Source organism: Nylanderia fulva, unplaced genomic scaffold (assembly GCF_048542155.1).
Source record: "Nylanderia fulva isolate GAGA-0341 unplaced genomic scaffold, ASM4854215v1 Scaffold247, whole genome shotgun sequence".
Classification (NCBI taxonomy): domain Eukaryota; kingdom Metazoa; phylum Arthropoda; class Insecta; order Hymenoptera; family Formicidae; genus Nylanderia; species Nylanderia fulva.
The window spans coordinates 115,193-141,436 of NW_028190311.1; the positions used below are offsets into that span (position 1 = coordinate 115,193).

Consider the following 26,244-nt stretch of genomic DNA (forward strand, 5'->3'; position numbering starts at 1 on the left):
TATTAAAATATGTAATATTTTTATTGATCTCTTAGTATTAAGACTTTATGTAAGTCTTGTAAAATTGCTTTAGAAAATTATTCAATTTTTTAAATAATATTTAAACATATTAATACTTCTTAAGACGTTCAGTAAATTATTTTTTATTTTATATTTTTGTATATATTTTTGTATGCACTTTGTTATTGTCCAAATTAATTTTACTCGTTAAATAAATCTATATTAAATTCTAACAACCATTCTTAATAAACCTTCTTTGCCATTGTATGAATAGAAAATATTAGATAGCATATACAGTAGAAAAACTGATTTTAAAAAATTGCATTCATAAATTTTCTTATTTTACCTGAAATTCTAAACTAAAATACCAGAAAGATTAGGGAATTTTTTTACAAGATTTGAATAGATTTAATTTGATATAATTTTACATAAGCTATAAAAAATATTTATTTTTCAATAATCTTGTGAAAATACTTATATGTACAAAATAATGAGAAAAATCAATTGATGGAAAGAAAACAATTGTTTTTAAGAAAAATTATCATTTCGAAATATTTAATTATTCAAAAATGGAGGATGTTTTATTTTCAAATAATGCATCGTTATTTTTCGAAAACCAAGGTTTTAATTAATTTTAGTTCAGATGGAGAATTTTCGAGGTCACCATTACTTTTTCAAATGGGGAATCATCATAATTTTCTTACATAAATCGATTCCTCGTAATATTTAGCGTAAAAAATTATTAGAGTAGAATAATCGAAATGGTTTACGAGATATTTTATACTTTATTCTGACCAATTTTGACAAAAAATATGAAATATCTTGTGATATATTCATATTTTTCGATAATTACTTTGATAAAATTTTCTGCATAGATAAATCAATTAGTGTAGGAAAAACATACTTTGGTGATAAATAATTGCAATTTGCAATCTTTCGTTTAACAATATAACTAAGATTTTGTACATCAATTAATTTAACTTATTGCTTTATATACAAAAAAGTAATTATTAAGGCAAGATTACCGAAAAATGAGACGAATATTAGAAAACATGTCATATATATTTTTGTAAAAAATTAATCATAAATATATTAAATGCGCGAAATTGAACGGTCGCCGGAAATCGGCCGAATTCCATTCGTCGAAAAGGAAGTCGCGGTGTTTGGATTGCATATGTATATGTACATATATGCGCTAGCACACTTCTTGTGCCGGCGATCGCGAAGAGAAGAGGTCGGTCGAGCGTAAAGTCCGGCCGCCTCTTGACCGCTACCCTGATGCCCTTCGATGACTCGTAATGACCGCTTGCGCGGCACCTTACTCTATTTTCTGCACGTATAAATGTACGCGACGCTACGCCCGCACGACCGTATTCCGCAGTGCACCGCGACCAGTGTGTCCGTTGTATCGAAGATATCTTGGAAGAGGAGTGCCCAATCTTTCTCCAGGTAAAAAGGATACGTCTATTTCTGCAGTGTTGTGCTTTTTTGAATCAAATTAACTAGACAAATATGAGATGAATAAGTAGAGACTTATCTTAAATAAAATGAAGACGATTTTGTTTTAAATAGGATCCAGATGAAAGATAAAACAAATTTTTGATTTTTTAATAAAAAAAAAAAGTTTTGTATAAAAAAATAAATTTTAATTGATATTTTAATTAAAATTTCTTTTTTAATAAAGAAGAAAATTTTTTAATAAAAAAATCAAAAAATTTTATCTTTTTTTATCTTTCTTATCTTTTTTTATCAAAATTTTAATTAAAATTTTTAATTTTTAATTTAATCAAAAATTTATTTTTCAATTAAAATTTTAATTAAAAATAAATTTTTGATTTTTTAAAATAAATTTTTTTTTCATTTTTAACATAAAATCGATAGGTCCGCGCCTTGTTTCTATACATATATACTTTAATCGCAAAAAAGCATTTATTATTCTATTCAACCAATAAAAAGAAAAGAATGCGCAAAAATGATGTTTTATCGTATAAAAAAATCTAAATTATAAAAAAGACATAAAAATATATTTACATTTTTATTTGTAAGTTTTTATCGCTTGCAAGTATTTTTATATACTTTTATGATTCTAAACCAAAAATTATATGAACATTATTCTAAATAATTTAGTAAAAATAATATTTTATTCACCTAACAATACATATATGGGACAGGATGTCCCAAAACTGGCGAAAAAGTTTTTAATGACAGAGTCCTGGTATCATTTGGAGACGATTGTTCCTTAGTGAAAATGCTGAGGGAGGTCATCATTTTTAGCATGTTCCTAATTTTTGTTATTATGTATCTTTATACCTAATAATAAGCCTTATATTAAAATTCTATTAAAGCAAACTATATAAAATTAACTGAAGAATTTAGTTTTGTTAATAATTTATTTCCACGAGGCTTAGTTTTAAAAAAGCCTTTATTTACAATCTGCTTATAATTCGAAAATTATTGGTGTCTCGACATTTTCGCTGAGGAAAAATCGTCTCCGAATGATACCAGGAATCTGCCATTAAAAACTTTTCCGGCAGTTCTAGGACACCCTGTATATATGAGATGCAGATAGATATCTAATATCATATTTTTATTATTTATATAAAGATCAAATGACGAGAAAATTTCATCTAGATGATCATCTATATAATTTTATTTAAATAACAACAAACACTGTTTATATATAAATTCCAAGAGTATGTCACGCAGAAATTTATGAATGAATTTTTTATATTTCCACGTGCTTTCCTTTTTATTTGATATTTTGATGTTTTACCTTTGGCTCAAAAAATATTTTAAATGTCATATATTTTTATCAGAAGAGAAAAAATACATATATGATAGAGATAAAAATATTCAAGAAGATAAATAAAAAATAGAGCGATTAATAATAATTAATGTAACATATTTAATAATTTTCAAATTGTACAATTAATTAATAATATATAATAATATGAGAAAAATATACATATATAATAGAGATAAAAATATTCAAGAAGATAAATAAAAAATAGAGCGATTAATAATAATTAATGTAACATATTTAATAATTTTCAAATTGTACAATTAATTAATAATATATAATAATAATATAAAATACAGAAGAGTAAATCTCAAATTGTACAATTAATTAATAATATATAATAATAATATAAAATACAAAAGTAAAAAAATGTAAAGGGATATAAAATTATATTTTACTTGAATTTTCTTGTTTACACACACACACACACACAATAAATTACATATTATTAAAATTAAAAGAAAATGATAAAGATAAAAATTCAAGAAGATGAATAAATAGAGCGCGATTAATAATTAATGTAACATATTTAATAATTCTTAAATTGTACGATTAATTAATAATATAAAATACAGAAGTAAATTTATTTGAATTTGCTTGTTCAATAAATTATATATTATTATTAAAATTAAAAGAAAAGTAAATAATAAGTAATATGATATATCTTATTAATTAGCGCGTTTTGCAAAAATATTTGGTAACTATTATATCTTTATTTAAAACTATCGGAACTTTCGACATTTTTTAAAATATCAACGCTCTCTTCCAAATTTTCGTGGAAAAGTAACATTTATAAGGCTCCTGTTTATACTCATTGTAGTCATCTTAATTGGATTGATGACGTCAGAAGCGAGAAAATTGTTGCTTCCCATTTACATCAAAGCTCAGATAAATCTCATTTTTGTTTCTTTTTAACGTGGATGTTGAAGAAAGACAGAAGTAAGATTTATCTTTATTTGAGTTTTGATGTAAATGGAAGGCGCAACTAATATATCATGAAAATTTTTGCGACTTACGCTAAAATATATAAAAATGTTTTCAATAGTGTTTGAAATCAATAGAACAGACATCAAAATATACCGAAAACTCTACTTTTATTTGGATAATCAATAAATAACATATACTATATGTCGAAATGAATTGAGCCTAACAAAGGATGAAAATCAGCTGTTTGACAGGTGTCGAAATGAAATAAATATTTGCTTCTACATATTAAATTATATGCAAAAATGGTGGAGTTTTTGGTATATTTTAATATCAAGATGATTATTATTTTAAACATGTATAAAAACTTTATACAGTTAACAATATCAAATAATAATTAAATTTGCTCATATATTGTTAACAAATAACTTATTTAAAGACCAACACAAAGAGCACTTATTAAGGTGATATAAAATAAACGATTTATTCCATATATATTACAAATAAACGTTTTGACTGCACGCAGCCTTTTTCAGTAAAAAATTCCATTAAATCAATTTACCATATCATGAAGTTAATAGTCTTTCGTTAATATGTCTTTCGATATTAATCGTTTTTGACAAAAACTTGGAATTAATTATTAGTATACTAATAAGCAACGGTTATCCTCTTGATCTCATTTTCAACAAGATTAATCATCGGATAGGACATCTCATTTCCAAGAAAAGCATTGTAAATAGAGATATTACCGCAAAACAAATAGATAATTCAGATAATGAATCAGTACATAAAAAATTATTTGTTATTCCATACATTAACAAAATATCAGAAATGATTATCTCTTCGATTAAAAATAAGGACCTCACAATAGGATACATATGTTTTAATAAACTTGATAAAATCATTAAGACACATAAAGATAAAAATGAACACTCGTGTAACTCAAATGTAGTGTATAGGATAAACTGTAATGATTGTAATGCATCATATGTAGGACAAACGAAGAGACAACTGCAGACTAGATTAAAAGAGCATAGAAACAATATTAAATTAGATTCGAGTAGACATTCGGTAATTTCTGAACACATATTAAATAAACAACATACATTTGATTGGAATAATGTTAAAATTTTAGATAGTGAAATTAATTATCATAAAAGACTCATCTCAAAGATGTTACATATTAAGAAACAAAAAAATGGTTTGAATTTAAATAAAGATACCGAATTACTCACAATCAGTGTATCTTATTTTGATATTCTAGACAAAATAGCAAACATTTAATATAAACACATAAGACAAATAGGTCGTCAGAGACATTCTTAGATCAAACCTATTTAATACACACATAACCAAGATCGAGCACAGTTGGAAATGGGAGGTCTTGTCATACGTGACTTTCTTTGAAGAACAACATATATTATAAGTAAGCGTGTGAATTTTATTACTATTTTAACTTGTGACATAGCTCTAATTTATTTATTTATTCATTAATCATAGTGCGGTTGACAACAACTATTTCTCGCATAGAAACGAAGAAATTGTACGGAATCTTTCCAACATCTTAAATGTTGTCGCATCATAAGTTGTTTAATATGCACAAGTCCAGCAATATATATTATATTTGTTGAGTAGCTAACAGATTGTCGATATGACAGGACAATTTTCATGTTTCTATTTTTAATTAATGTAATTGCTGAATAAGAACAACACTTGAAAAGGACCATAATGTGGGTCGAAACGTAGTGTGTACTTATTTTCAATAAATGAATAGCCAGTTTTAGGTCGAATTAAATTGCATCTTATTATTTGTGAAAATTTTATCACTGGCGATCAACAATTAATTGTGAAGATTTATTATATTTGTTTTTAATTCTTAACTCATATTAACGAAAGACTATTAACTTCATGATATGGTAAATTGATTTAAATGGAATTTTTTACTGAAGAAGGCTGCGTGCAGTCGAAACGTTTATTTGTAATATATATGGAATAAATCATTTATTTTATATCACCTTAATAAGTGCTCTTTGTGTTGGTCTTTAAATAAGTTATTTGTTGTTATATAGTTAATTATATATATAATTAATAAACAAAATCGTATTATTTATTAATTATATTATTTTTGTTAATTATTACACATACATCTTTTATCGATAAAACCTAAAACAATATATATATATATATATATATATATATATATATATATAGATTCTTATTTCCATCATTTTTAATTAAGTCGTTGCTATCAACGAAGGCAATATATCGAGTATGCAGGAGCCTTAATACGGCATTATTGATTTCCTGCCGCTTTCAAAAATTCACGCATATACGTGTAAAGAATCGAAAATATAGAAATATGTAAAAATATGTATAATGTGATAACAATAAGATCAGAATTATTTTGTGATTAGAATGAAAAAATAAGCGAGAAAAAGAACAAAGTTCTCCTCTCACACATATACAGACACAAGATGCGTAAATCCGTGAAAGACCTCATCCATCACCTTGAGTAATGCCATAGGATTAGGCAGATACTTCAAAACAAAGTATTTAAATACGAAGATACAAGATACTGTTTTGACATATATTTAAATACTATTAAAATACTTTAGTTTTGAAATATATTTAAATACTATATTGTATTTAAATACATTTATAAGTACTTTTAAATACAATTATTCTTAAAATTTTCTGATTATACTATATACTTAATATATTAAAGTAATTACACACAAAAAAAGATTATCTACTATTATTTAAAAAAGTGAAATTTTTAAATAATAGTAATAGTAGCTGATTTTATTGTAATTACTTTAATATTAAGTATATATAATATAGTCTAACGGTAAAATTATATAATATTATAAAATAATATCAAAAGTAAGTTAAATTAATTTCCACACTTTGAAAGATAAGTTTATTTATTTGAATTTTAAATTTTATAAAATAATAATAATTAAAATAAACATATATAATAGCATATATTAATTATATATATGTATATATACCGAGTCATCGAAAAGTATCAGACCCCTCCTAATATCTTCAGTTAGAATGCATTTTGGAGAAAATGTCCAATAGCAAAGTTGTATGGTTTCACGTGGGGAGTAAGTTGATGACCTTGACTTTGACCTTGACCATGTTTTTCAAGATTATTTCAAGGTCAACCTAATTTTTGTAAATGGAACCTCCTACATTCTATTGCATATTCTTATAGCTTATCTCGAGAGCTTTCCAAAACACTATAATAAAACATTTTTTCATTAAGTACTTTTTGAATTATACAAGTTTGAAGTTAACAAGTTTTTGACACAAAATGTAAAATATCTTGTAAAATGTAGTTTTCAGTAATCATAACCTTAATACTTTTGTGCGCGGAATAATGAGACCAATTAATTGGTTTAAAGAAAATACATTAGTACTTAATGAAAAAATGTTTTATTAGTGTTTTGGAAAGCTCTCGAGATAAGTTATAAGAATAATGCAATAAAATGGGGATTCCATTTACAAAAATTAGGTTGACCTTGAAATGATCTTAAAAGACATGGTCAAGGTCAAAGTCAAGGTCATCATCTTACTTCCCGCTTGAAACCATACAACTTTGCTATTGGACATTTTCTCCAAAATGCATTCTAACTGAAGATATTAGGGGGGTCCGATACTTTTCTATAACCCGGTATATATATATATATATATGTCAAGAGACACGGTAGTGTCTCGCGACCAGTTAAGGGCGTAGCGGAGACACCGTGTATCTTAACGCGAGTCGGACATTTGAGTCTTTATAATATTTCGAATCCTCAATAATGGCTGAAGCAATCGAGTTTATACTAGACTTAATCGATAGATTGAGTTCGAATTATATAATAAAAGTGTCTTTATTTCTGCTCTACGTGATTTGTAAGCAGAGATATATAAATGCAAAGTCGAAATATGAAAAATTTCTATTAAGAAACGTCCCCGTCATCATTATTATCATTATCATCATTATCATCATCATTATCATCATCGACCACGCATACATAGTAGTATCGTGCTACACGTATTCACACGTATACAACACATGCGCACACATATATCACACGTACACAACACATGCAAGATGCATGTAGTGGTAATTTTGTCCATCTCGCACGTTTTACAACAGATGGCGATAGTGGCGCTCCGCCATATCGGCAGCGTGCGGGGTTATGTTGGCTAACTCTCTCTCTCTCTCTCTCTCTCTCTCTCTCTCTCTCTCTCTCTCTCTTTCTCACGCACACACACACACACTCTCTCATTCTCACTCACTCACTCACTGTTCGTCTTGTGTACTTATTTAGTACATTCATGATCGGCAGCGTGCGGGGTTATGTTGGCTAACTCTCTCTCTCTCTCTCTCTCTCTCTCTCTCTCTCTCTCTCTCTCTCTCTCTCTCTCTCTCTCTCTCTTTCTCACACACACACGCACACACACACACTCTCTCTCATTCTCACTCACTCACTCACTGTTCGTCTTGTGTACTTATTTAGTACATTCATGATTAAACATCTATATGCATTAATGTGAAATTTACTTACAATTAGTTTACTTGAAATATTCAATCTCTAAAGTGTTTATCTTATAAGAGAGACAAAAAAATCTGAGTAAATAATAAGAAAAAAAACAAGGATTATTATTGTCATAATTTTTTATCAATTAAGTACTCTCAACTATCCAATAATTAAATAAATACGTACAAATGTGCGCGCGTGTACACACATACACATATTGATATTAAAGAGATTGAAGGAGAGGAAGGAGAAGATAAAAATTTAAATATTCACATATATTTTCAAATATTATATATGAATTTATAGTTTACATATCTAATTAATAATGAATTTCTAATTATATTAAACATATCAAAATAAAGACATACATGTATTTATCAAATGAATAAAATTATTGAATACAGACTTAAAAAATTTATTAAACATAGACTTAAAAAATTAATTAATTAAACATATTCCAAATTTAGAAAAAATAAACTTTATTTATATATGCAACAGCTTTTTAAACTAAATTTTTAAATTCTATTTTATATTAGACAATTATCTCAATCAACATCTACGTCCACATTAGCTGCACTGCAGACTACCTCTACAGCCACATTATCTGCTCCGCGGATATAGCGTTATGCCAATACGATACATTACATGTACTTACTTACTTGCCTTTACTGTACCAACTCTTGTTCTTTCCACGTAATCATGTTTTTACAGTTATCGTTTGCTGTATATCTTCCAGCAAACTTTATTTCGTGTGAAGTGTATTTAATTAATTAAAAACAAAGTGATAAATATAAGGCCAACTTATCGAGCTGAATATTCGAGATGTTCAGTCAACTACCATTTATTACATGTATAAATTATAAAACTACAGTCATTATATTAAAACTAACGCAAATTACAATCATTCTATAAACGTTTCGACCGCACGCGGTCTTCTTCAGTATAATTATTGAAATATAAATTCTTACAATTCACATAATATCGAAATTTAATTATAGTTATTCAGAATCAAGAGTTTTTGAGCAATTAACGCGTGTTTCAATCCGTCCTGTCCAACAATGTTCGCCTCGATATGATCCCTGATTTTGTTCAGATCTCGGATAGTTTCATCGTTAATATGCGAGAAATTAACCCGTTCCGTAGGCGCTGCGATTAATAAAAAATTACCGATCAACGAATGTCCAAATTATAATATGTATCCCCTACAATTGGTAGTATGCTTACCTATCATCGTTCTTCTTGACAATTTTGCTACTTATTAACAGTTATTAAGGATGACACATAACAAACCAACAATACAGAAAGACAGCTTATTTTAAACTCTACTTGATCGGAGAGCGTGCGTGTTTATATATGATCTAATATCTATGTTTTACTCGTTAATGTCCTATTTGTCCTATTATTATTTCTTGTTCGCTAATATATCCAAAATATCAAAATACGACTCGCTAAGTAACTCAGTATCTTTGTTTAAATTTAGTCCATTTTTTTGTTCCTTGATATGTAGCATCTCAGAAATGAGTCTTTTATAATAATTATTTTCGTTGTCCATGATCTTAACATTGTCCCAATTAAAAGTATGATGTTCATTTATTATGTGTTCAGAAATTACTGAATGTTTCGTTGAGTCCAATCTAATATTATTTTTATGTTCTTTCATTCGCGTCTGCAATTGCCTCTTTGTTTGGCCTACATAAGATGCATTACAATTATTGCAACTGATCTTATAAACCACATTCGAATTGCATGGATGTTTAGTTTTATCTTTCTGCGCTTTAATAATATTATCCAGTTTGTTGAGACATCTATACCCTACCATACAATTTTTATTTTTTACCGAGGAAACAATCATTTCTGAGATCCCATCTATATACGGAATGACAAAGAATTTTTTATTGACCGAGTCATTTCCTATACTTTTTGTTCTTTCTATGTTGGCCTGTCTCTCTATAATGCTCCCCTTAGATATGATGTGTTCTATCCGATGATTAATTTTGTTAAAAATCAGATCAAGAGGGTAACCATTGCTTCTGAGTATATTAATAATTAACTCCAAATTTTTATTAAAAAATAGTGGATGTGATAGCAATAGACATCTGTCTACAAGGTTATATATTATTCCAATTTTGTGGCATAATGGGTGGTTTGAATAAAATGATAACGTCCTTCCTGAGAAGGTTTCTTTTTGATACCAGTCTATATATATTTTGTTATTAATAATTTTAAGTGATAAATCTAAGAAATTCAAGCTATGGTTAACCTCTTGTTCGACCGTGAATTTAAGTCTTTCATGATAGTTGTTAAAATTATTCACAATCTGAGTCATATTAGTCATAGAGGTGGCCACTATTATGTCATCCACATAACGAAAATAAAACAAACATTCCAAATTCAACGCTTTGAGAACTGTATCCTCAAGATCTTGCATAACCAGGTCTGCAATAATTGGTGATAACGGTGACCCCATAGGGGTCCCAAACGTCTGTTTATAAATTATGTCATCAAATGTAAAATATGTAGAAGTCAATATGAATTTTATACCCCCCAAAAATTCGTTTTTCGGTATTTTAGTATTTATTCCAATGTAATCCCATCTATCGTTAATACCGTCAATCGCAAGATCCAGAGGAACCCCTATGGGGTCACCGTTATCACCAATTATTGCAGACCTGGTTATGCAAGATCTTGAGGATACAGTTCTCAAAGCGTTGAATTTGGAATGTTTGTTTTATTTTCGTTATGTGGATGACATAATAGTGGCCACCTCTATGACTAATATGACTCAGATTGTGAATAATTTTAACAACTATCATGAAAGATTTAAATTCACGGTCGAACAAGAGGTTAACCATAGCTTGAATTTCTTAGATTTATCACTTAAAATTATTAATAACAAAATATATATAGACTGGTATCAAAAAGAAACCTTCTCAGGAAGGACGTTATCATTTTATTCAAACCACCCATTATGCCACAAAATTGGAATAATATATAACCTTGTAGACAGATGTCTATTGCTATCACATCCACTATTTTTTAATAAAAATTTGGAGTTAATTATTAATATACTCAGAAGCAATGGTTACCCTCTTGATCTGATTTTTAACAAAATTAATCATCGGATAGAACACATCATATCTAAGGGGAGCATTATAGAGAGACAGGCCAACATAGAAAGAACAAAAAGTATAGGAAATGACTCGGTCAATAAAAAATTCTTTGTCATTCCGTATATAGATGGGATCTCAGAAATGATTGTTTCCTCGGTAAAAAATAAAAATTGTATGGTAGGGTATAGATGTCTCAACAAACTGGATAATATTATTAAAGCGCAGAAAGATAAAACTAAACATCCATGCAATTCGAATGTGGTTTATAAGATCAGTTGCAATAATTGTAATGCATCTTATGTAGGCCAAACAAAGAGGCAATTGCAGACGCGAATGAAAGAACATAAAAATAATATTAGATTGGACTCAACGAAACATTCAGTAATTTCTGAACACATAATAAATGAACATCATACTTTTAATTGGGACAATGTTAAGATCATGGACAACGAAAATAATTATTATAAAAGACTCATTTCTGAGATGCTACATATCAAGGAACAAAAAAATGGACTAAATTTAAACAAAGATACTGAGTTACTTAGCGAGTCGTATTTTGATATTTTGGATATATTAGCGAACAAGAAATAATAATAGGACAAATAGGACATTAACGAGTAAAACATAGATATTAGATCATATATAAACACGCACGCTCTCCGATCAAGTAGAGTTTAAAATAAGCTGTCTTTCTGTATTGTTGGTTTGTTATGTGTCATCCTTAATAACTGTTAATAAGTAGCAAAATTGTCAAGAAGAACGATGATAGGTAAGCATACTACCAATTGTAGGGGATACATATTATAATTTGGACATACGTTGATCGGTAATTTTTTATTAATCGCAGCGCCTACGGAACGGGTTAATTTCTCGCATATTAACGATGAAACTATCCGAGATCTGAACAAAATCAGGGATCATATCGAGGCGAACATTGTTGGACAGGACGGATTGAAACACGCGTTAATTGCTCAAAAACTCTTGATTCTGAATAACTATAATTAAATTTCGATATTATGTGAATTGTAAGAATTTATATTTCAATAATTGTACTGAAGAAGACCGCGTGCGGTCGAAACGTTTATAGAATGATTGTAATTTGCGTTAGTTTTAATATAATGACTGTAGTTTTATAATTTATACATGTAATAAATTGTAGTTGACTGAACATCTCGAATATTCAGCTCGATAAGTTGGCCTTATATTTATCACTTTGTTTTCAATATACGAGCGACAATTGTATTAATTTATAATTAATTAAATCTCTGCGAAAGATTGAGAAGATGAAGGGATAATTCAAACTATGAAGACATGGTTACATGGAAAAGACAAGAGTTGATACAATAATAAAGACATACATGTATTTGTATCCTGCTGGCATAAGGTTATAGAAGTTGATTGAGATTGAAAAATAATAATGAAAATAATAAAAAAAATAAAGACACATGTATTTGTATCGTGCTGGCATAAAGTTATAAAAGTTGATTGAGATTGAAAAATAATAATAAAAATAATTAAAAAAAGGAAATATTCAATCATCATTTAAAAGCATATTTGAAATCTGTAGAATAAACAGTTTTTGCAAAAAATGTGGAGCATTTGAGCTCTAGTAAGTCTAAAAATAAATGTAAACATCAATTAATAATAACTGATGTTATATATATATTATATATATAAACCAATTTGTTGCAATATTCACTATAAAAGGTTGTAAGGGTAAGATGGCTAAAAGTGAATAATTTAAAAGATAGTTAACATAATTTTACATAAACTGAAATATTTCATAAAATAAAATATTTGTAATATTTCGAAGTTTATGTAAGATTATGTAAAAATTATACCTTTACAACGTTTTATAGTAAATATTGCGAGTTAAATCGATTTATATGAGAAAAATTAAGGTAATTCTATTTTGAAAATATAAGTGACCTTTAAATAACCTTGAAAATCGCCGTTTAGGAAAAAGTCTGTGTCAACTTTTTCTTTTTCGAAATCCTGCAACTTTTATCTAAATTTAATAGAAAATGTATAAAAAATGCTCGACATTAGTACACACACACACACACATATACACACACACACACACACACACACATATGGGTAAATTTATATAAATAGGGTGCTTTAGGAGGAATGATCAGGATTCTAGGATATGATTGTACACATCATTTTAAGCAAAGAAGTTTAGATAAACATGTTTAATAATTGTTCTATTCCGGTCATAAAAATATACAAAAATGAATGATATAATCTCTAAAAACTCACCTTTAAAAAAAGGTAAAAAAAGGCGACCAGTTAAGGGCACGCCATTAACAAAAATTATCCATTGCAAACCCATGTAGAATCCTATCCTATTGGAAACCCATGTAGAATCCTATGAAAAAATAATCATTGCAAACCCATGTAGAATCCTAGGCAAAATTAACCATTGCAAACCCATGTAGAATCGTACCCATTGCAAACCTATGTAGAATCCTATGAAAAATTAACCATTGCAAACTCATGTAGAATCCTATGAAAAATTAACCATTGCAAACCCATGTAGAATTGTATTAAAAATTATCCATTGCAAACTTATGTAGAATCCTACATTGCAAACCCATGTACAATAGAATTGTATGAAAAATTATCGATTATAAACCCATGTACAATCGTAACAAAAGTAATGAAATAAAAAAAAAATTGCGCCAAGTGAAAGTAGAAACTTGTACCAGTGGAAAATTAAAGTTGCAGACATATATAGAGTCGTATAATGAATCAGTAAAAATTTAAATTTGCAAATGTAGAATCGTACCATAAAAAAACTTATCTTTTAAAAAAAAAGATAAACAAGATGCCAAGTCCATGCGCCATGTGAAAAAGAAATAAAAAAATTTTAGTTAAAAAAACTGGGAGCGCTGCTAAATAATATTCTAACAATATTAAAATTAAATTGTTACTTTTAAACTCATTACAGTTAAAATATGTTTTGTGTTTAAATTAATTAATGTTACTTTAAGGTGCATTGTAATTTTGAAACTTAGCAGCGCGCCCAGTTTTTTTAACTAAAATTTTTTTATTTCTTTTTCACATGGCGCATGGACTTGGCATCTTGTTTATCTTTTTTTTTAAAAGATAAGTTTTTTTATGGTACGATTCTACATTTGCAAATTTAAATTTTTACTGATTCATTATACGACTCTATATATGTCTGCAACTTTAATTTTCCACTGGTACAAGTTTCTACTTTCACTTGGCGCAATTTTTTTTTTATTTCATTACTTTTGTTACGATTGTACATGGGTTTATAATCGATAATTTTTCATACAATTCTATTGTACATGGGTTTGCAATGTAGGATTCTACATAAGTTTGCAATGGATAATTTTTAATACAATTCTACATGGGTTTGCAATGGTTAATTTTTCATAGGATTCTACATGAGTTTGCAATGGTTAATTTTTCATAGGATTCTACATAGGTTTGCAATGGGTACGATTCTACATGGGTTTGCAATGGTTAATTTTGCCTAGGATTCTACATGGATTTGCAATGATTAATTTTTCATAGGATTCTACATGGGTTTCCAATAGGATAGGATTCTACATGGGTTTGCAATGGATAATTTTTGTTAATGGCGTGCCCTTAACTGGTCGCCTTTTTTTACTTTTTTTTAAAGGTGAGTTTTTAGAGATTATATATATATATCAGGGTTGGGAAAGTTACTTTGTAAAAGTAACTAGTTACAGTTACAGGGTGCGTTCCGTTATGCACTGCAAGTACTGACAGTACTACCAATAGCGTTCCGATATAGATAGCAGTGCACTGCGAAAGTACTATCATGAGTATATGACGTCATTAATTTTGACGTTATTTCCTGTTGCGATTACTGCAACCGGCGAGGTAAAGCACTCGCAGTAATCAAGATGGCTACCTCCATGTGTACGATGGAACTAACTTTTAAATTCCATATCTGAATATAATGATACAATATTTTTAACGTAATTTTTACATTTTATTCTAGGTATTTTAATTTGTCGTCTCATTTCATTTATTAATTCCATTTCCAAATCGCTTTCACTTGATGACTCACTCGAATCATATATATTCTCGATTAAATTATATGTAATTAATGCAATAATGGTATTATCCATTTCACCAATTTTTCACTCGATGATTATTAGCGAAAAAGGTTAGTTAAAAGTCTGCTGAAAGCGTACTGTAGTGCGTTCCGTTTTACTATTTTGCAGTAGCTTCAAAGTGCACAAAATTAAAAAGGAACGCTGTCAACAGTACACTTGCATGACGTCATAGTGCCAGTACTTGCAGTGCATAACGGAACGCACCCACAGTTATTTCATTGAAAAAGTAACTAGTTACAGTTACAAGTTATCGATTTTAAAAAATAACTCGTTACAGTTACAGTTACTCTAAAAGTAACGAGTCGTTACTTTTCAGTTACTTTTTAAAAATAATTATACATTGTTTTAAATATAAGGAGCTTACATTTTATACACAATTACAGTCAAGTATTTAAAAAAATTCTTGAATGTAATATTGATCGATTTGCTTGCGACTTTGCAATTAACATCAATGTATGAATGACCTTTATATACAACAGTAAAAATAGTTATAGTAAGTTACTAAATGGTAATCGCAAAGTCGCAAGCAAATCGATCAATTATTACCTTTAAGAATTTTTTTAAATATTTGACTGTGATTGGTCGATCTTAATTATGTGTTATATTATTTTATGTACACAAAATGAAAATTTTAGGTAAAAGATTAAATCATATGAAGATCCATATGCTACTGTTATCAAAATTTAATTTAATAATATAACGGCTACCATACTTAAACAATACTTTTAGCGCATGTTTCCAAAAAAAGTAACTAATAAAGTAACTATTAAAATAGTTACTAGTTACTAAAAAAATGTAACTAAGTTACAGTTACAGTTACAGATGGAGAAAAGTAACGAAGTTAAGTTATAGTTACCGAAAAAAAGTAATTGTAGCTGTAACTTCGTTACAAGTAACTCGTTACTTCCCAACCCTGATATATATCATAGTAATTTAAGTAGATTTTATATTAGTTTAAATTGAAATAAAAAATTAAAATTTTAATAAACATTTTAATAAATGTAACTCATACTATATGTATATGTAATATTTAATTCTTCGATTTGTTCAAGCAGGTTAGGTTTTTAGGTTAGCTATATTATTATTTTTTCTCGGCTTTTCTAAATCTTATTATTAAACATATGTATTGTATATTAGTATATATTTTATATTTCCTAAAATATTTATCTTTAGGTGTATACGAAAATTAGAAGTCGCATTTATTGCATCTTTTATCATTGTTTTCTTGTATTTATACAAACTTCACATTGAGCTGTAATTTTATTGCCATCTGTATTTTTTGACAAATAATTCATCATTTAGAATAGCTGGTATATTTTCTTTTTCGCAATCTTTAGATGTTCCGAATTCAAGATTCATTTTTTAGACTATATATGCTCACGTTTTACGTTCTCAAAAATCCTTGTAGCTCGTAGAAAGTACATCGAGCAGTATTTCAAAAATAGCACCACTGATACGAGATCGATGATCGATACATAGATTAAGGTTATAGCGATAAAAGATAAAATGTAATTGTAATTACATAAATACATTTAAAATATATAAATATACAAAAATTACAAAATTCGAAATACTTGATTATTCGGTATGTAAATACTGTATTTAAATACGTATCTCAGATATTTTTAAGATATATGTACACCGACCGGCAGGAATGGTGTCCGGCGTCAGATTTCAGATGTGTGTATACGTGTATGACAGCCGAAAATCATATGCACACATACGTAGCGCGACATTGTATGTGTCGCTTGAAGTGCGGCGGAGATCAAGTAGCGAAGGAGAAAGTAGTAGGGGGTATTCCGATATTGCATCTCTCTCAAACATTGTATGATCGAGAGAGAAAGCAATACAAGACGTGGTGTCCAATAGCTGTCTCACTCACTCGACTATGAATTGAAGGAGTGCGAGTGAGACAGCTATACGAACATGCAGACACCGCGGGTCGCGCTTGTCTATCGGTGTCTCGTTCCCTCCGTCGTACATTTCTGACGTCGGACACCATTCCTGCCGGTCAGTGTACATCTGCCCAACCCTGAGTAATGCTAATCAGCGATACTACTTTCAAAGTCTTATAACTCGAAAAGTGTTTAATGAAAAAATATGTTATTATAGTGTTTTGGAAAGGTCTCGACATCAGCTACAAGAATATGTAATAAAAAATAGGGGATTCCGTTTAAAATTTTCATGTTGACCTTGATTGGGTTTTTTAAGGTTATCTCAAAGTCAAACAGATAACATCACTAAATAGTTTTTTAAGCCCTACTCTTTTTGTTTAAAACATTTTTTTATTAAATCAATATTTTCTGACATAATTTGCCGTTCCAAAACTTTTGCCCCTTATTGCACTATATAATTATAAATACTTATATATAAATTTATATATAAAAATATATATATATATGTATATAAATTTATTAAATATTTGTGTATATATACATATATATAAATTTATAAATAAAAATATATAAATTAAAAATATATATATATATATTTCTAAGAGTTAGTTCGTAACACATTATCATGACAGTACATCACGTCATGACCTAAGATCAAACAAGTAGTGTTATTACAATAATGCGGTATTAAGTAGCACTTGATAAGGGCCGAAACCCATGGCCGAAACGTCGTAAAGTTTAATAAATAGTATTTATAGCCAGATATGGTTGACGAAATTATTACTATTTTTAATTATCGATTGGTGACTTCTTAGTTCTTTATATATAAATATATATATATATATATATATGTATATATATAGAGTGTCCGGTAACTAACGGACCAATGATTAAGGGCGGATTCTCTGGCCAATTTGGAGACGATTTTTTCTTAGCAAAAATGTTGAGAAGTCAATAATTTTCGAGTTATAAGCGATTGAAAAAAATGGGTTTTTGGAAAACTAAACGTTTTGAAGTTAAAAGTCTAACATAATTACATTCTTCAGTTAATTTCAGGTAGAGTTTACTATAATAAAATTTTAATTTGAGGCTTAGTTATAAAGATACATAATGACAAATATTGGAAAGTTGTAAAAAATGATGACCTTTTTCGACATTTTCGCTGAGGAAAAATCGTTCCCAAATTAACCAAAGAATCCATTTGTAATCGTTGGTCCGTTAGTTACCGGACACCCTGTATATATACATATATTATATATGTATATTCAAAATCGGCATATGAAAAATGTTTCCAAGAATGGGTTAACCGCTGGCATATGTGTGTAGTTCAGATTGGAGACTATTTTGAAGGAGACAATATAAATGTAGAAGAATAATTAACTATTTATAGTGTTTTATTTACAAATTCCGGATACTTTTTGAGCAGAAGGTATATATATATATATATATATATATATATATATATACATATATATATATATATATATATATATATCAATATTTCTTTAATAGCACATGTCCGAAAGAATTCAGAGAATATTCAGAAGATATCCAAAGGACATTCAAACATCCTCAGGATGTTCTTTGAACGTTTTCGTGATATGTATGCTGTTAGGGTAATTTATAAATTATTTATTTTGAAAAATTTAATTAATATTTTTATTAAAGCAAAAAGTTGCAAAAGGGGTCGAAAATATTTTTTTAATTTTTCATTTCTTTTTCTCTTTTCATAATTTGTATTATAAATAGACAAGATATCTTTACTGACAAAAATGGACTTTCTTTGAAATGCGTATTTTTTTGCTATAGTTTCATTATCTTTTTAAGTGTCGTTGAAAAAAAAACCCTTATATACAGTTCACGAGAAACGAGTTTATTTTTAACGACATATATATATACAGGGTAGTTCAAAAGATCGATAACGGTCAATTTGTCGGAAAATAGTGATTTTGTAAAAAAAAAATGTTAAACACAAAAATTGTAGAGCTTAAAATAAAGCACTTTGATGACCTTAATTTTGACCCAGGAGTCAAATTTAGAGATTATTTCAAACTCAACTAAATTTTTTTAAATGATCCCTCTTTTTTTCATTGCATATTCTTATATATAGCTTATCTCAAGAGCTTTTTAATAATGGTTTCATTATTCCATGCATAAAAGAATTGAGGTATGATTAAAAAATTAAATATTTTACAAGATATTTTACATTTTATGTCAAAAAACTGTTAATCTTTAAACCTTTATAATTCAAAAAGTACTTAATGAAAAAATGTTTTATTACAGTGTTTTAGAAAGCTCTTGAGATAAGCTACAAGAATATGTAATAAAAATGGGAGTTTTTATTTAAAAAATTAGAGTTGACTTTCAAATGAGTTCTAAATTTGATTTCAAGGTCAAAAAATCAAGGTCAACATCAAGTGCCTTATTTTAATCCCTAACTTTTGTATTTAACATTTTTCCATAGGACCACTATTTTCCAGGATAATTGGCCGGACTTTTGAACCTTTATATAATATATGTGCATCTCCCGTAGAAAAGAAAGAGGGGAGAAAATTAATTCACCGCAGCACTCAAAACATCGATATCCGCCGGTCCCGAGAGAGGCTCGCACGCACGATTTAAATACAGATGCACCCCCGTGCCCTCCACGTCCTCGCCCTCGCACTGACTGCCGTCGTAAGGGCAGATTGCGACGACAAGGTGAGATGGTATTCCGGATTACGGTCGATGCTGAAAAATTGCTCGCCGGAGTCCCGGAACAATTCCGGCCGGGATGAGAAGTTGCTGGAGATCTTCAAGGGCTGCGTCCAGCAGAGGATCGCCGACACCCTAGACGTCTTCCTCGACGACGACGTCATCCCGATAATCGAGGGCCTCGACTTGATACGATTTCGTCCAACCGCCAAAAACAGTACGGAATCCAAGTGAGTTTTGATTATAAAAGAGATTGATAAATTAAAAAAAAATGCATGGGTTCTATATAAGTTATTGCAGCGAGAAAAAAAGCAGGCAGGTGTTTTAGTAGTCAGAAATAGAATTTATCCGACAAAGGGTAAACATACATTAATCAGGAAGATATAAGGGAGCTACTGGAATTTATTGGAGGGATCTTCTCTCTCTCTCTCTCTCTCTCTCTCTCTCTCTTGCAGCGGCACGTAATATTTGTTATATTAGAATTCTTGTTGAATTTCGAAAGAATGTGCTCGGTATATCTATCGCGTGCTTCAAAGTTTGCATGTACATTGAAAATTTTCAATTATTTTCAATTATACGATGTTATTAAAAGAATATGAGAAAAAGCGCGTGTTTCATGTAATAAGGATTTTGTGTATTTTAAGGAAAGACGCATATACGATATATAAAATTAATTATGTATAGTTATGCCAAAAAAAGAATAAAGGAGTAAATAAAGAAGTGCGCCTAATAAATTCATTTTTAAAGCCTCATATTTGGATAACATATTTTTAGAAAATATTAGATAACACAAGCGCAAGTTTCGCGCGCGTCAAATAAACTTTTTCCGTGAGGGTACATAATCTTAATTTGCTGAATTTCAATTATGTACTTTAATTATAACTTTAATTCTCGAATTTCTATTATATACATCATTTTAATTCATCGAATTAAAATTATGTATATAATAGAAATTTGGGAATTCAAATTATGTACATAATAGAACACATTATTTTTACATTACGAAGCGCTCGAACGTTACGCACCTACCCTAACCTAACCTAACCACGAATATATCGCAACGCGCCAGCATCCAATCAGCATCGCAGAAAAAGAGGCTTCAACGCTTCGATATATTCGAGTAATCGACTTAACATGCACTGTTTAAGGAAAGGAAAAATTAAATAAATTACAAATTTATATGAAGACTTCTAATTTTAGTAAATAAACAAAATTTTTTCGATAATGTAATCTATTTTTTAGTGCAAGTATATCAAAAATATAAATAACTAGTCTTTCGGACCGCGCGAAGCGCGGTCCTCATATAACCTATATTAAATCCGTTTTAACACCAAAAAATTGGAGTGATATAAGTTTTAATTTTCTAATGTATCATTTAATAAACGACTGTATACATAAGTTGCTAATTTCAAATGTACATGTCATTATATTGATTCATTTAATTTATTGTAACACTTTTTCTTTCATTATTATTTGCATTTATTTTATTGATATTTTCCTCAGCCATGATGACATGTACATTTGAAATTAGCAACTTATGTATACAGTCGTTTATTAAATGATACATTAGAAAATTAAAACTTATATTACTCCAATTTTTTTTCGTGAAAACATAACCTCCTTTATGTTAAAAAAATTAAAAAATTAAAAAACCATCTCATCACACTCCCCAAAAAATTTGCAACTTATATATATATAGATACATAGATATAAATAGATATCCAATTTCGAGAAAATTAATCAATAAATGTATGAATGCGTGGGTGGATGCGTATGTAGTATTGTAAAACTTAAAAAAAACATAGTAGTGATCCCCGAAAAATGTGCAAAATTTTGGTACCAATTTCGAGAAAATCGATCTATAAATGTGTTGGTGCGTAGGTGGTTGCGTAAGTGTGTGAATAGGGTGGTAAAAATAAAAGAAAACACATATTATCGATCCCCGAAAGATATTTGAAATTTTGGTACCAATTTCGAGAAAATCGGTTTATAAATTTGTTGATGCGTGGATGGTTGCGTGGGTGAGTGAATAGGGTGTTAAAAATTTTTTAAAATCATATATTGACCATCCCCGACAAATTTACAAAATTTTAGTACAAATTTCGAAAAAGTCTGTGAATAAATGTGTGAATGCGTGGGTGGGATAAAACTTAAAAAAACCACATAGCAGCTTTCTCAGAAAAATTTGCAACATTTTTGTACCAATTTCGTGAAAATTGGTCCATAAATGCGCATGCGCGTGGGTGAATGCGTGGGTGGAGGTGTAACACTTGAAAAAAACACATCGTCGCCATCTCCAAAAAATTTGTAACATTTTGGTACCAATTTAAAAAAATCGGTTCATAAATATGCGATTGCGTGGGTGGATGCGTGGGTGGAGGCGTAAACTTAAAAAAATAAAACAGCAGTTTTCTCAGAAAAATGTGCAACATTTTGGTACTAATTTCGTGAAAATTGGTTCATAAATGCGCATGCGTGGGTGGTAGTGTGGGTGGAGGTGTAACACTTGAAAAAATTGCATTGTCGCTATCTCCAAAAAATTTGCAACATTTTGACACCATGTGTTCAGGAATATTGCAAAAAAAGATTTTTTTCGCAAAAACATACTCTCCTCTGAGGAAAAAAAAAATTAAAAAATTAAAAAAAAACCCACAGCAGCCACCCCCGAAAAATTTGCAACATTTTGGTACCAGTTTCACGAAAGTCGGTCCACAAATGCGGAAGTAGTTCGCGTACATACAGACAGACAGACAGACAGACGGTGCTTATATATATAGATTTTTGATTATAGGCACGTTTTGTTTCTAAATATTGTACACCTCATTCTTAACTTTTTAAAAAGTGAATTTTGTTTACGGTATTGTTTTTCAGCATTTAAAAATCTATAAGAAATATCTGGTCTGGTTTAAAATAATAAATTTTTTTTGTAAATTGATGTTATCAATATAGAAAAAATTTAAATAAAAAAACTTTCATAGAAACGTTAGTCCATAAAAAAATACACAGATTTTGTCAAATTTACAATTCAAATGCAAATAAATTACACAATAATACTAATATAAAATTATAATATATATTTTAAATTAAAGTTATATATATATATTAATACTATTTTTCATTAGATATTCTTGTAGTTTATCTCAAGAGCTTTCCAAAACTTTATAATAAAGTATTTTTTCGTGAAGTACTTTTTGAGTTAAAAGAATTTTTTAAAAATATCTTGTAAAATATTCAGTTTTCTGTAATCATACCTTAATACTTTTTTTGCACGGAATAATGGAACCATTATTGGAAAGTTTTTGAGATAAGTTACAAGAATATGCAATGAAAAATGGGTTGTTCTATTTAAGAAATTAAAGGTGACCTTTACGTGACCTTCAAACGATTTTCCAAGGTCACGATACCATTTTATGTCTCCCTCGAAGTCATTTTTTTCTAAAATGTTTTGCTTCCGAGATGTCAAGTAATTCTGTATAGTCGTAAATATATAAAATAGTAAATTTACAATTCAAAATCCCTTTTTGTCTGTGATTCTTCAGCAGAAATAATTTTCTCGACAGATCTACAGGAGAGAGCGCCGGCTGGTCGGCGATTATTTGGAATCGATTGGCTCGCGTATTGCGGACTCACGCTTTCAAAGTCGACGTCGAACGCATGTTTAGCATCGCAGCCTCCTCGTCCGATCTTGAGTCCAACAGTAATGTCGTCCAAAGTGAGTTTTCGCGATGCAATCGTCATTAGACGACAAAGTGACGTCATTTTGACGTTTAATGACGTCAGTTTACTACTTGAGGCCAATAATCCTGAAGCTAATAATCCTAACAACACACATATCCCGAAGACGATATTCAGAGAGCATCCTGAGGATGTTCGAATGTTCTTCGGATATTCTCCGGATATTCTCTGGATATTCACTAACAATAAATGTCTTTCGGATATGTTGTGCTATTATACTAATTTCCTGCAATATTAACTTTGTAAATCTCCAGGTCGAAGACGTCACCGACATCGACACCGTCACCGTCATCACATGCTGCCGCTGATGATGATAGGCCTGCTACTGATGGGTTCGATCCTAGTACCGATGGGCTTCCAGTTTCTCGCGGTGCTGGGCGGCAAGGCATTGATCCTCGCCAAAATGGCCCTGATATTGTCCAGCATACAGGGCCTAAAAAAGATAGCCACGAGCGGCGTCGGTTATGGATTGTACCACGTTCATGACAGGAGCTCTCAGGTGCTCCCCCAAGAAAATGAGAATCAGTTATTCGTGCCTCCGCATCTTTAGTTCTTTTCTCGTCAAGTAAGAGAGTAGTAGATATACAAATTATTCAAGGAGAAGTATTCTTCCAACGCGTTATTGTACCTTCGATAAAAATGAAGGAGACAAATCAGCCATTGCGCACAGTCGGCATTACTTTCTGATAATTCTGAATTATTCATTGGCGAAGGGTCCTTGAATTTTATTAATAATCACGTACACGCGAATCTCTCGTGACCTTTATTTTTTCTCCGTCAATATTTTACTATCGCCGCCCAGCAAATTATCCAATTAAGCAAAAGTATTTTCTCTAAAATCTTGTTTGTTGATGATGACATTAAACATATTGAAAAGTTCAAAATAATTTGTCCGATTTCAAATGACTATATATTTTTGAATCTTATAATACACAGTAAGGTATCGACCAAAAAAAAAACTTTTGTCTCTTATCTTTTATACATTAGAATCTTTAATACTCCCCTTCCTAAAAAGAAAAGGTGATAAGTGATAATAAAATATATTACTACTAAAAAATTACATTCTATTCATTAAACTTATTTTGTCAATAATATTTTAATAAATTATAAGGGAGGATTAAAACTTCCTCAGAGCTGAGTCCTTAATATAATATACGTTAAGGACATCAAGGAAATCTGTAGAATCCTTATAATTACCACTTTTTTCTTTTGGGGATTAAGAGAATATGGTTATAAGGTGAGAGACAAAACTTGGACAATTTTTCTTCTTTGATTGATGTATTTTGTTAATTCACTAATCATTTATAAACCGTAAAAATAAATAAGTCATTTGAAATGAGATTAATTATTTTGAGTAATCTTTTATATTAGGATATATAGTTATGTATCGCCGAGATAGATTTCGAGAATATAGATTAGACGATAAAATGTTTTCTTTTTTTTAATTTGAATATTAATAAAGCATTAATATTGCTTGTGATTTTAATTGCTATTCTGAATTTGACAAACTGACGCGAGTACGAAACTGACAATCAAGGAATCTCGTAAACCTGAAAAATCTGATTTTGATGAAACTTTATATATCAAGAGACACGGTAGTGTCTCGCGACCAGTTAAGGGCGTAGCGGAGACACCGTGTATCTTAACGCGAGTCGGACATTTGAGTCTTTATAATATTTCGAATCCTCAATAATGGCTGAAGCAATCGAGTTTATACTAGACTTAATCGATAGATTGAGTTCGAATTATATAATAAAAGTGTTTTTATTTCTGCTCTGCGTGATTTGTAAGCAGAGATATATAAATGCAAAGTCGAAATATGAAAAATTTCTATTAAGAAACGTCCCCGTCATCATTATCATCATTATCATCATTATCATCATCATTATCATCATCGACCACGCATACATAGTAGTATCGTGCTACACGTATTCACACGTATACAACACATGCGCACACATATATCACACGTACACAACACATGCAAGATGCATGTAGTGGTAATTTTGTCCATCTCGCACGTTTTACAACAGATGGCGATAGTGGCGCTCCGCCATATCGGCAGCGTGCGGGGTTATGTTGGCTAACTCTCTCTCTCTCTCTCTCTCTCTCTCTCTCTCTCTCTCTCTCTCTCTCTCTCTCTCTCTTTCTCACACACACACGCACACACACACACACTCTCTCATTCTCACTCACTCACTCACTGTTCGTCTTGTGTACTTATTTAGTACATTCATGATCGGCAGCGTGCGGGGTTATGTTGGCTAACTCTCTCTCTCTCTCTCTCTCTCTCTCTCTCTCTCTCTCTCTCTCTCTCTCTTTCTCACACACACACGCACACACACACACTCTCTCTCATTCTCACTCACTCACTCACTGTTCGTCTTGTGTACTTATTTAGTACATTCATGATTAAACATCTATATGCAT

At 29.7% G+C, this 26,244-nt stretch overlaps 1 protein-coding gene across 1 annotated transcript; it reads left to right on the forward strand.

Moving 5' to 3' along the window:
- Positions 1–1,376: 1,376 nt before the first annotated feature.
- Osi23 (DUF1676 domain-containing protein Osi23) lies at positions 1,377–25,837 on the forward strand. Its single transcript, XM_029309530.2, has 4 exons — positions 1,377–1,449; positions 19,919–20,309; positions 23,640–23,791; positions 24,069–25,837. Exons 2-4 carry the CDS (start codon positions 20,014–20,016, stop codon positions 24,362–24,364), a joined length of 744 nt encoding a protein of 247 aa, XP_029165363.1. The 5' UTR covers positions 1,377–1,449; positions 19,919–20,013; the 3' UTR covers positions 24,365–25,837.
- The last annotated feature ends 407 nt before the right edge of the window (positions 25,838–26,244 follow it).

What these genes read in the sequence shown, in the direction of transcription:
- Osi23 (XM_029309530.2), top strand. Translation starts at nt 20,014, where the DNA reads ATGCACCCCCGTGCCCTCCACGTCCTCGCCCTCGCACTGACTGCCGTC. An exon ending in AAAAACAGTACGGAATCCAA is followed by an intron (nt 20,310 to 23,639) that starts GTGAGTTTTGAT and finishes TTTTCTCGACAG; the next exon opens with ATCTACAGGAGAGAGCGCCG. An exon ending in CAACAGTAATGTCGTCCAAA is followed by an intron (nt 23,792 to 24,068) that starts GTGAGTTTTCGC and finishes GTAAATCTCCAG; the next exon opens with GTCGAAGACGTCACCGACAT.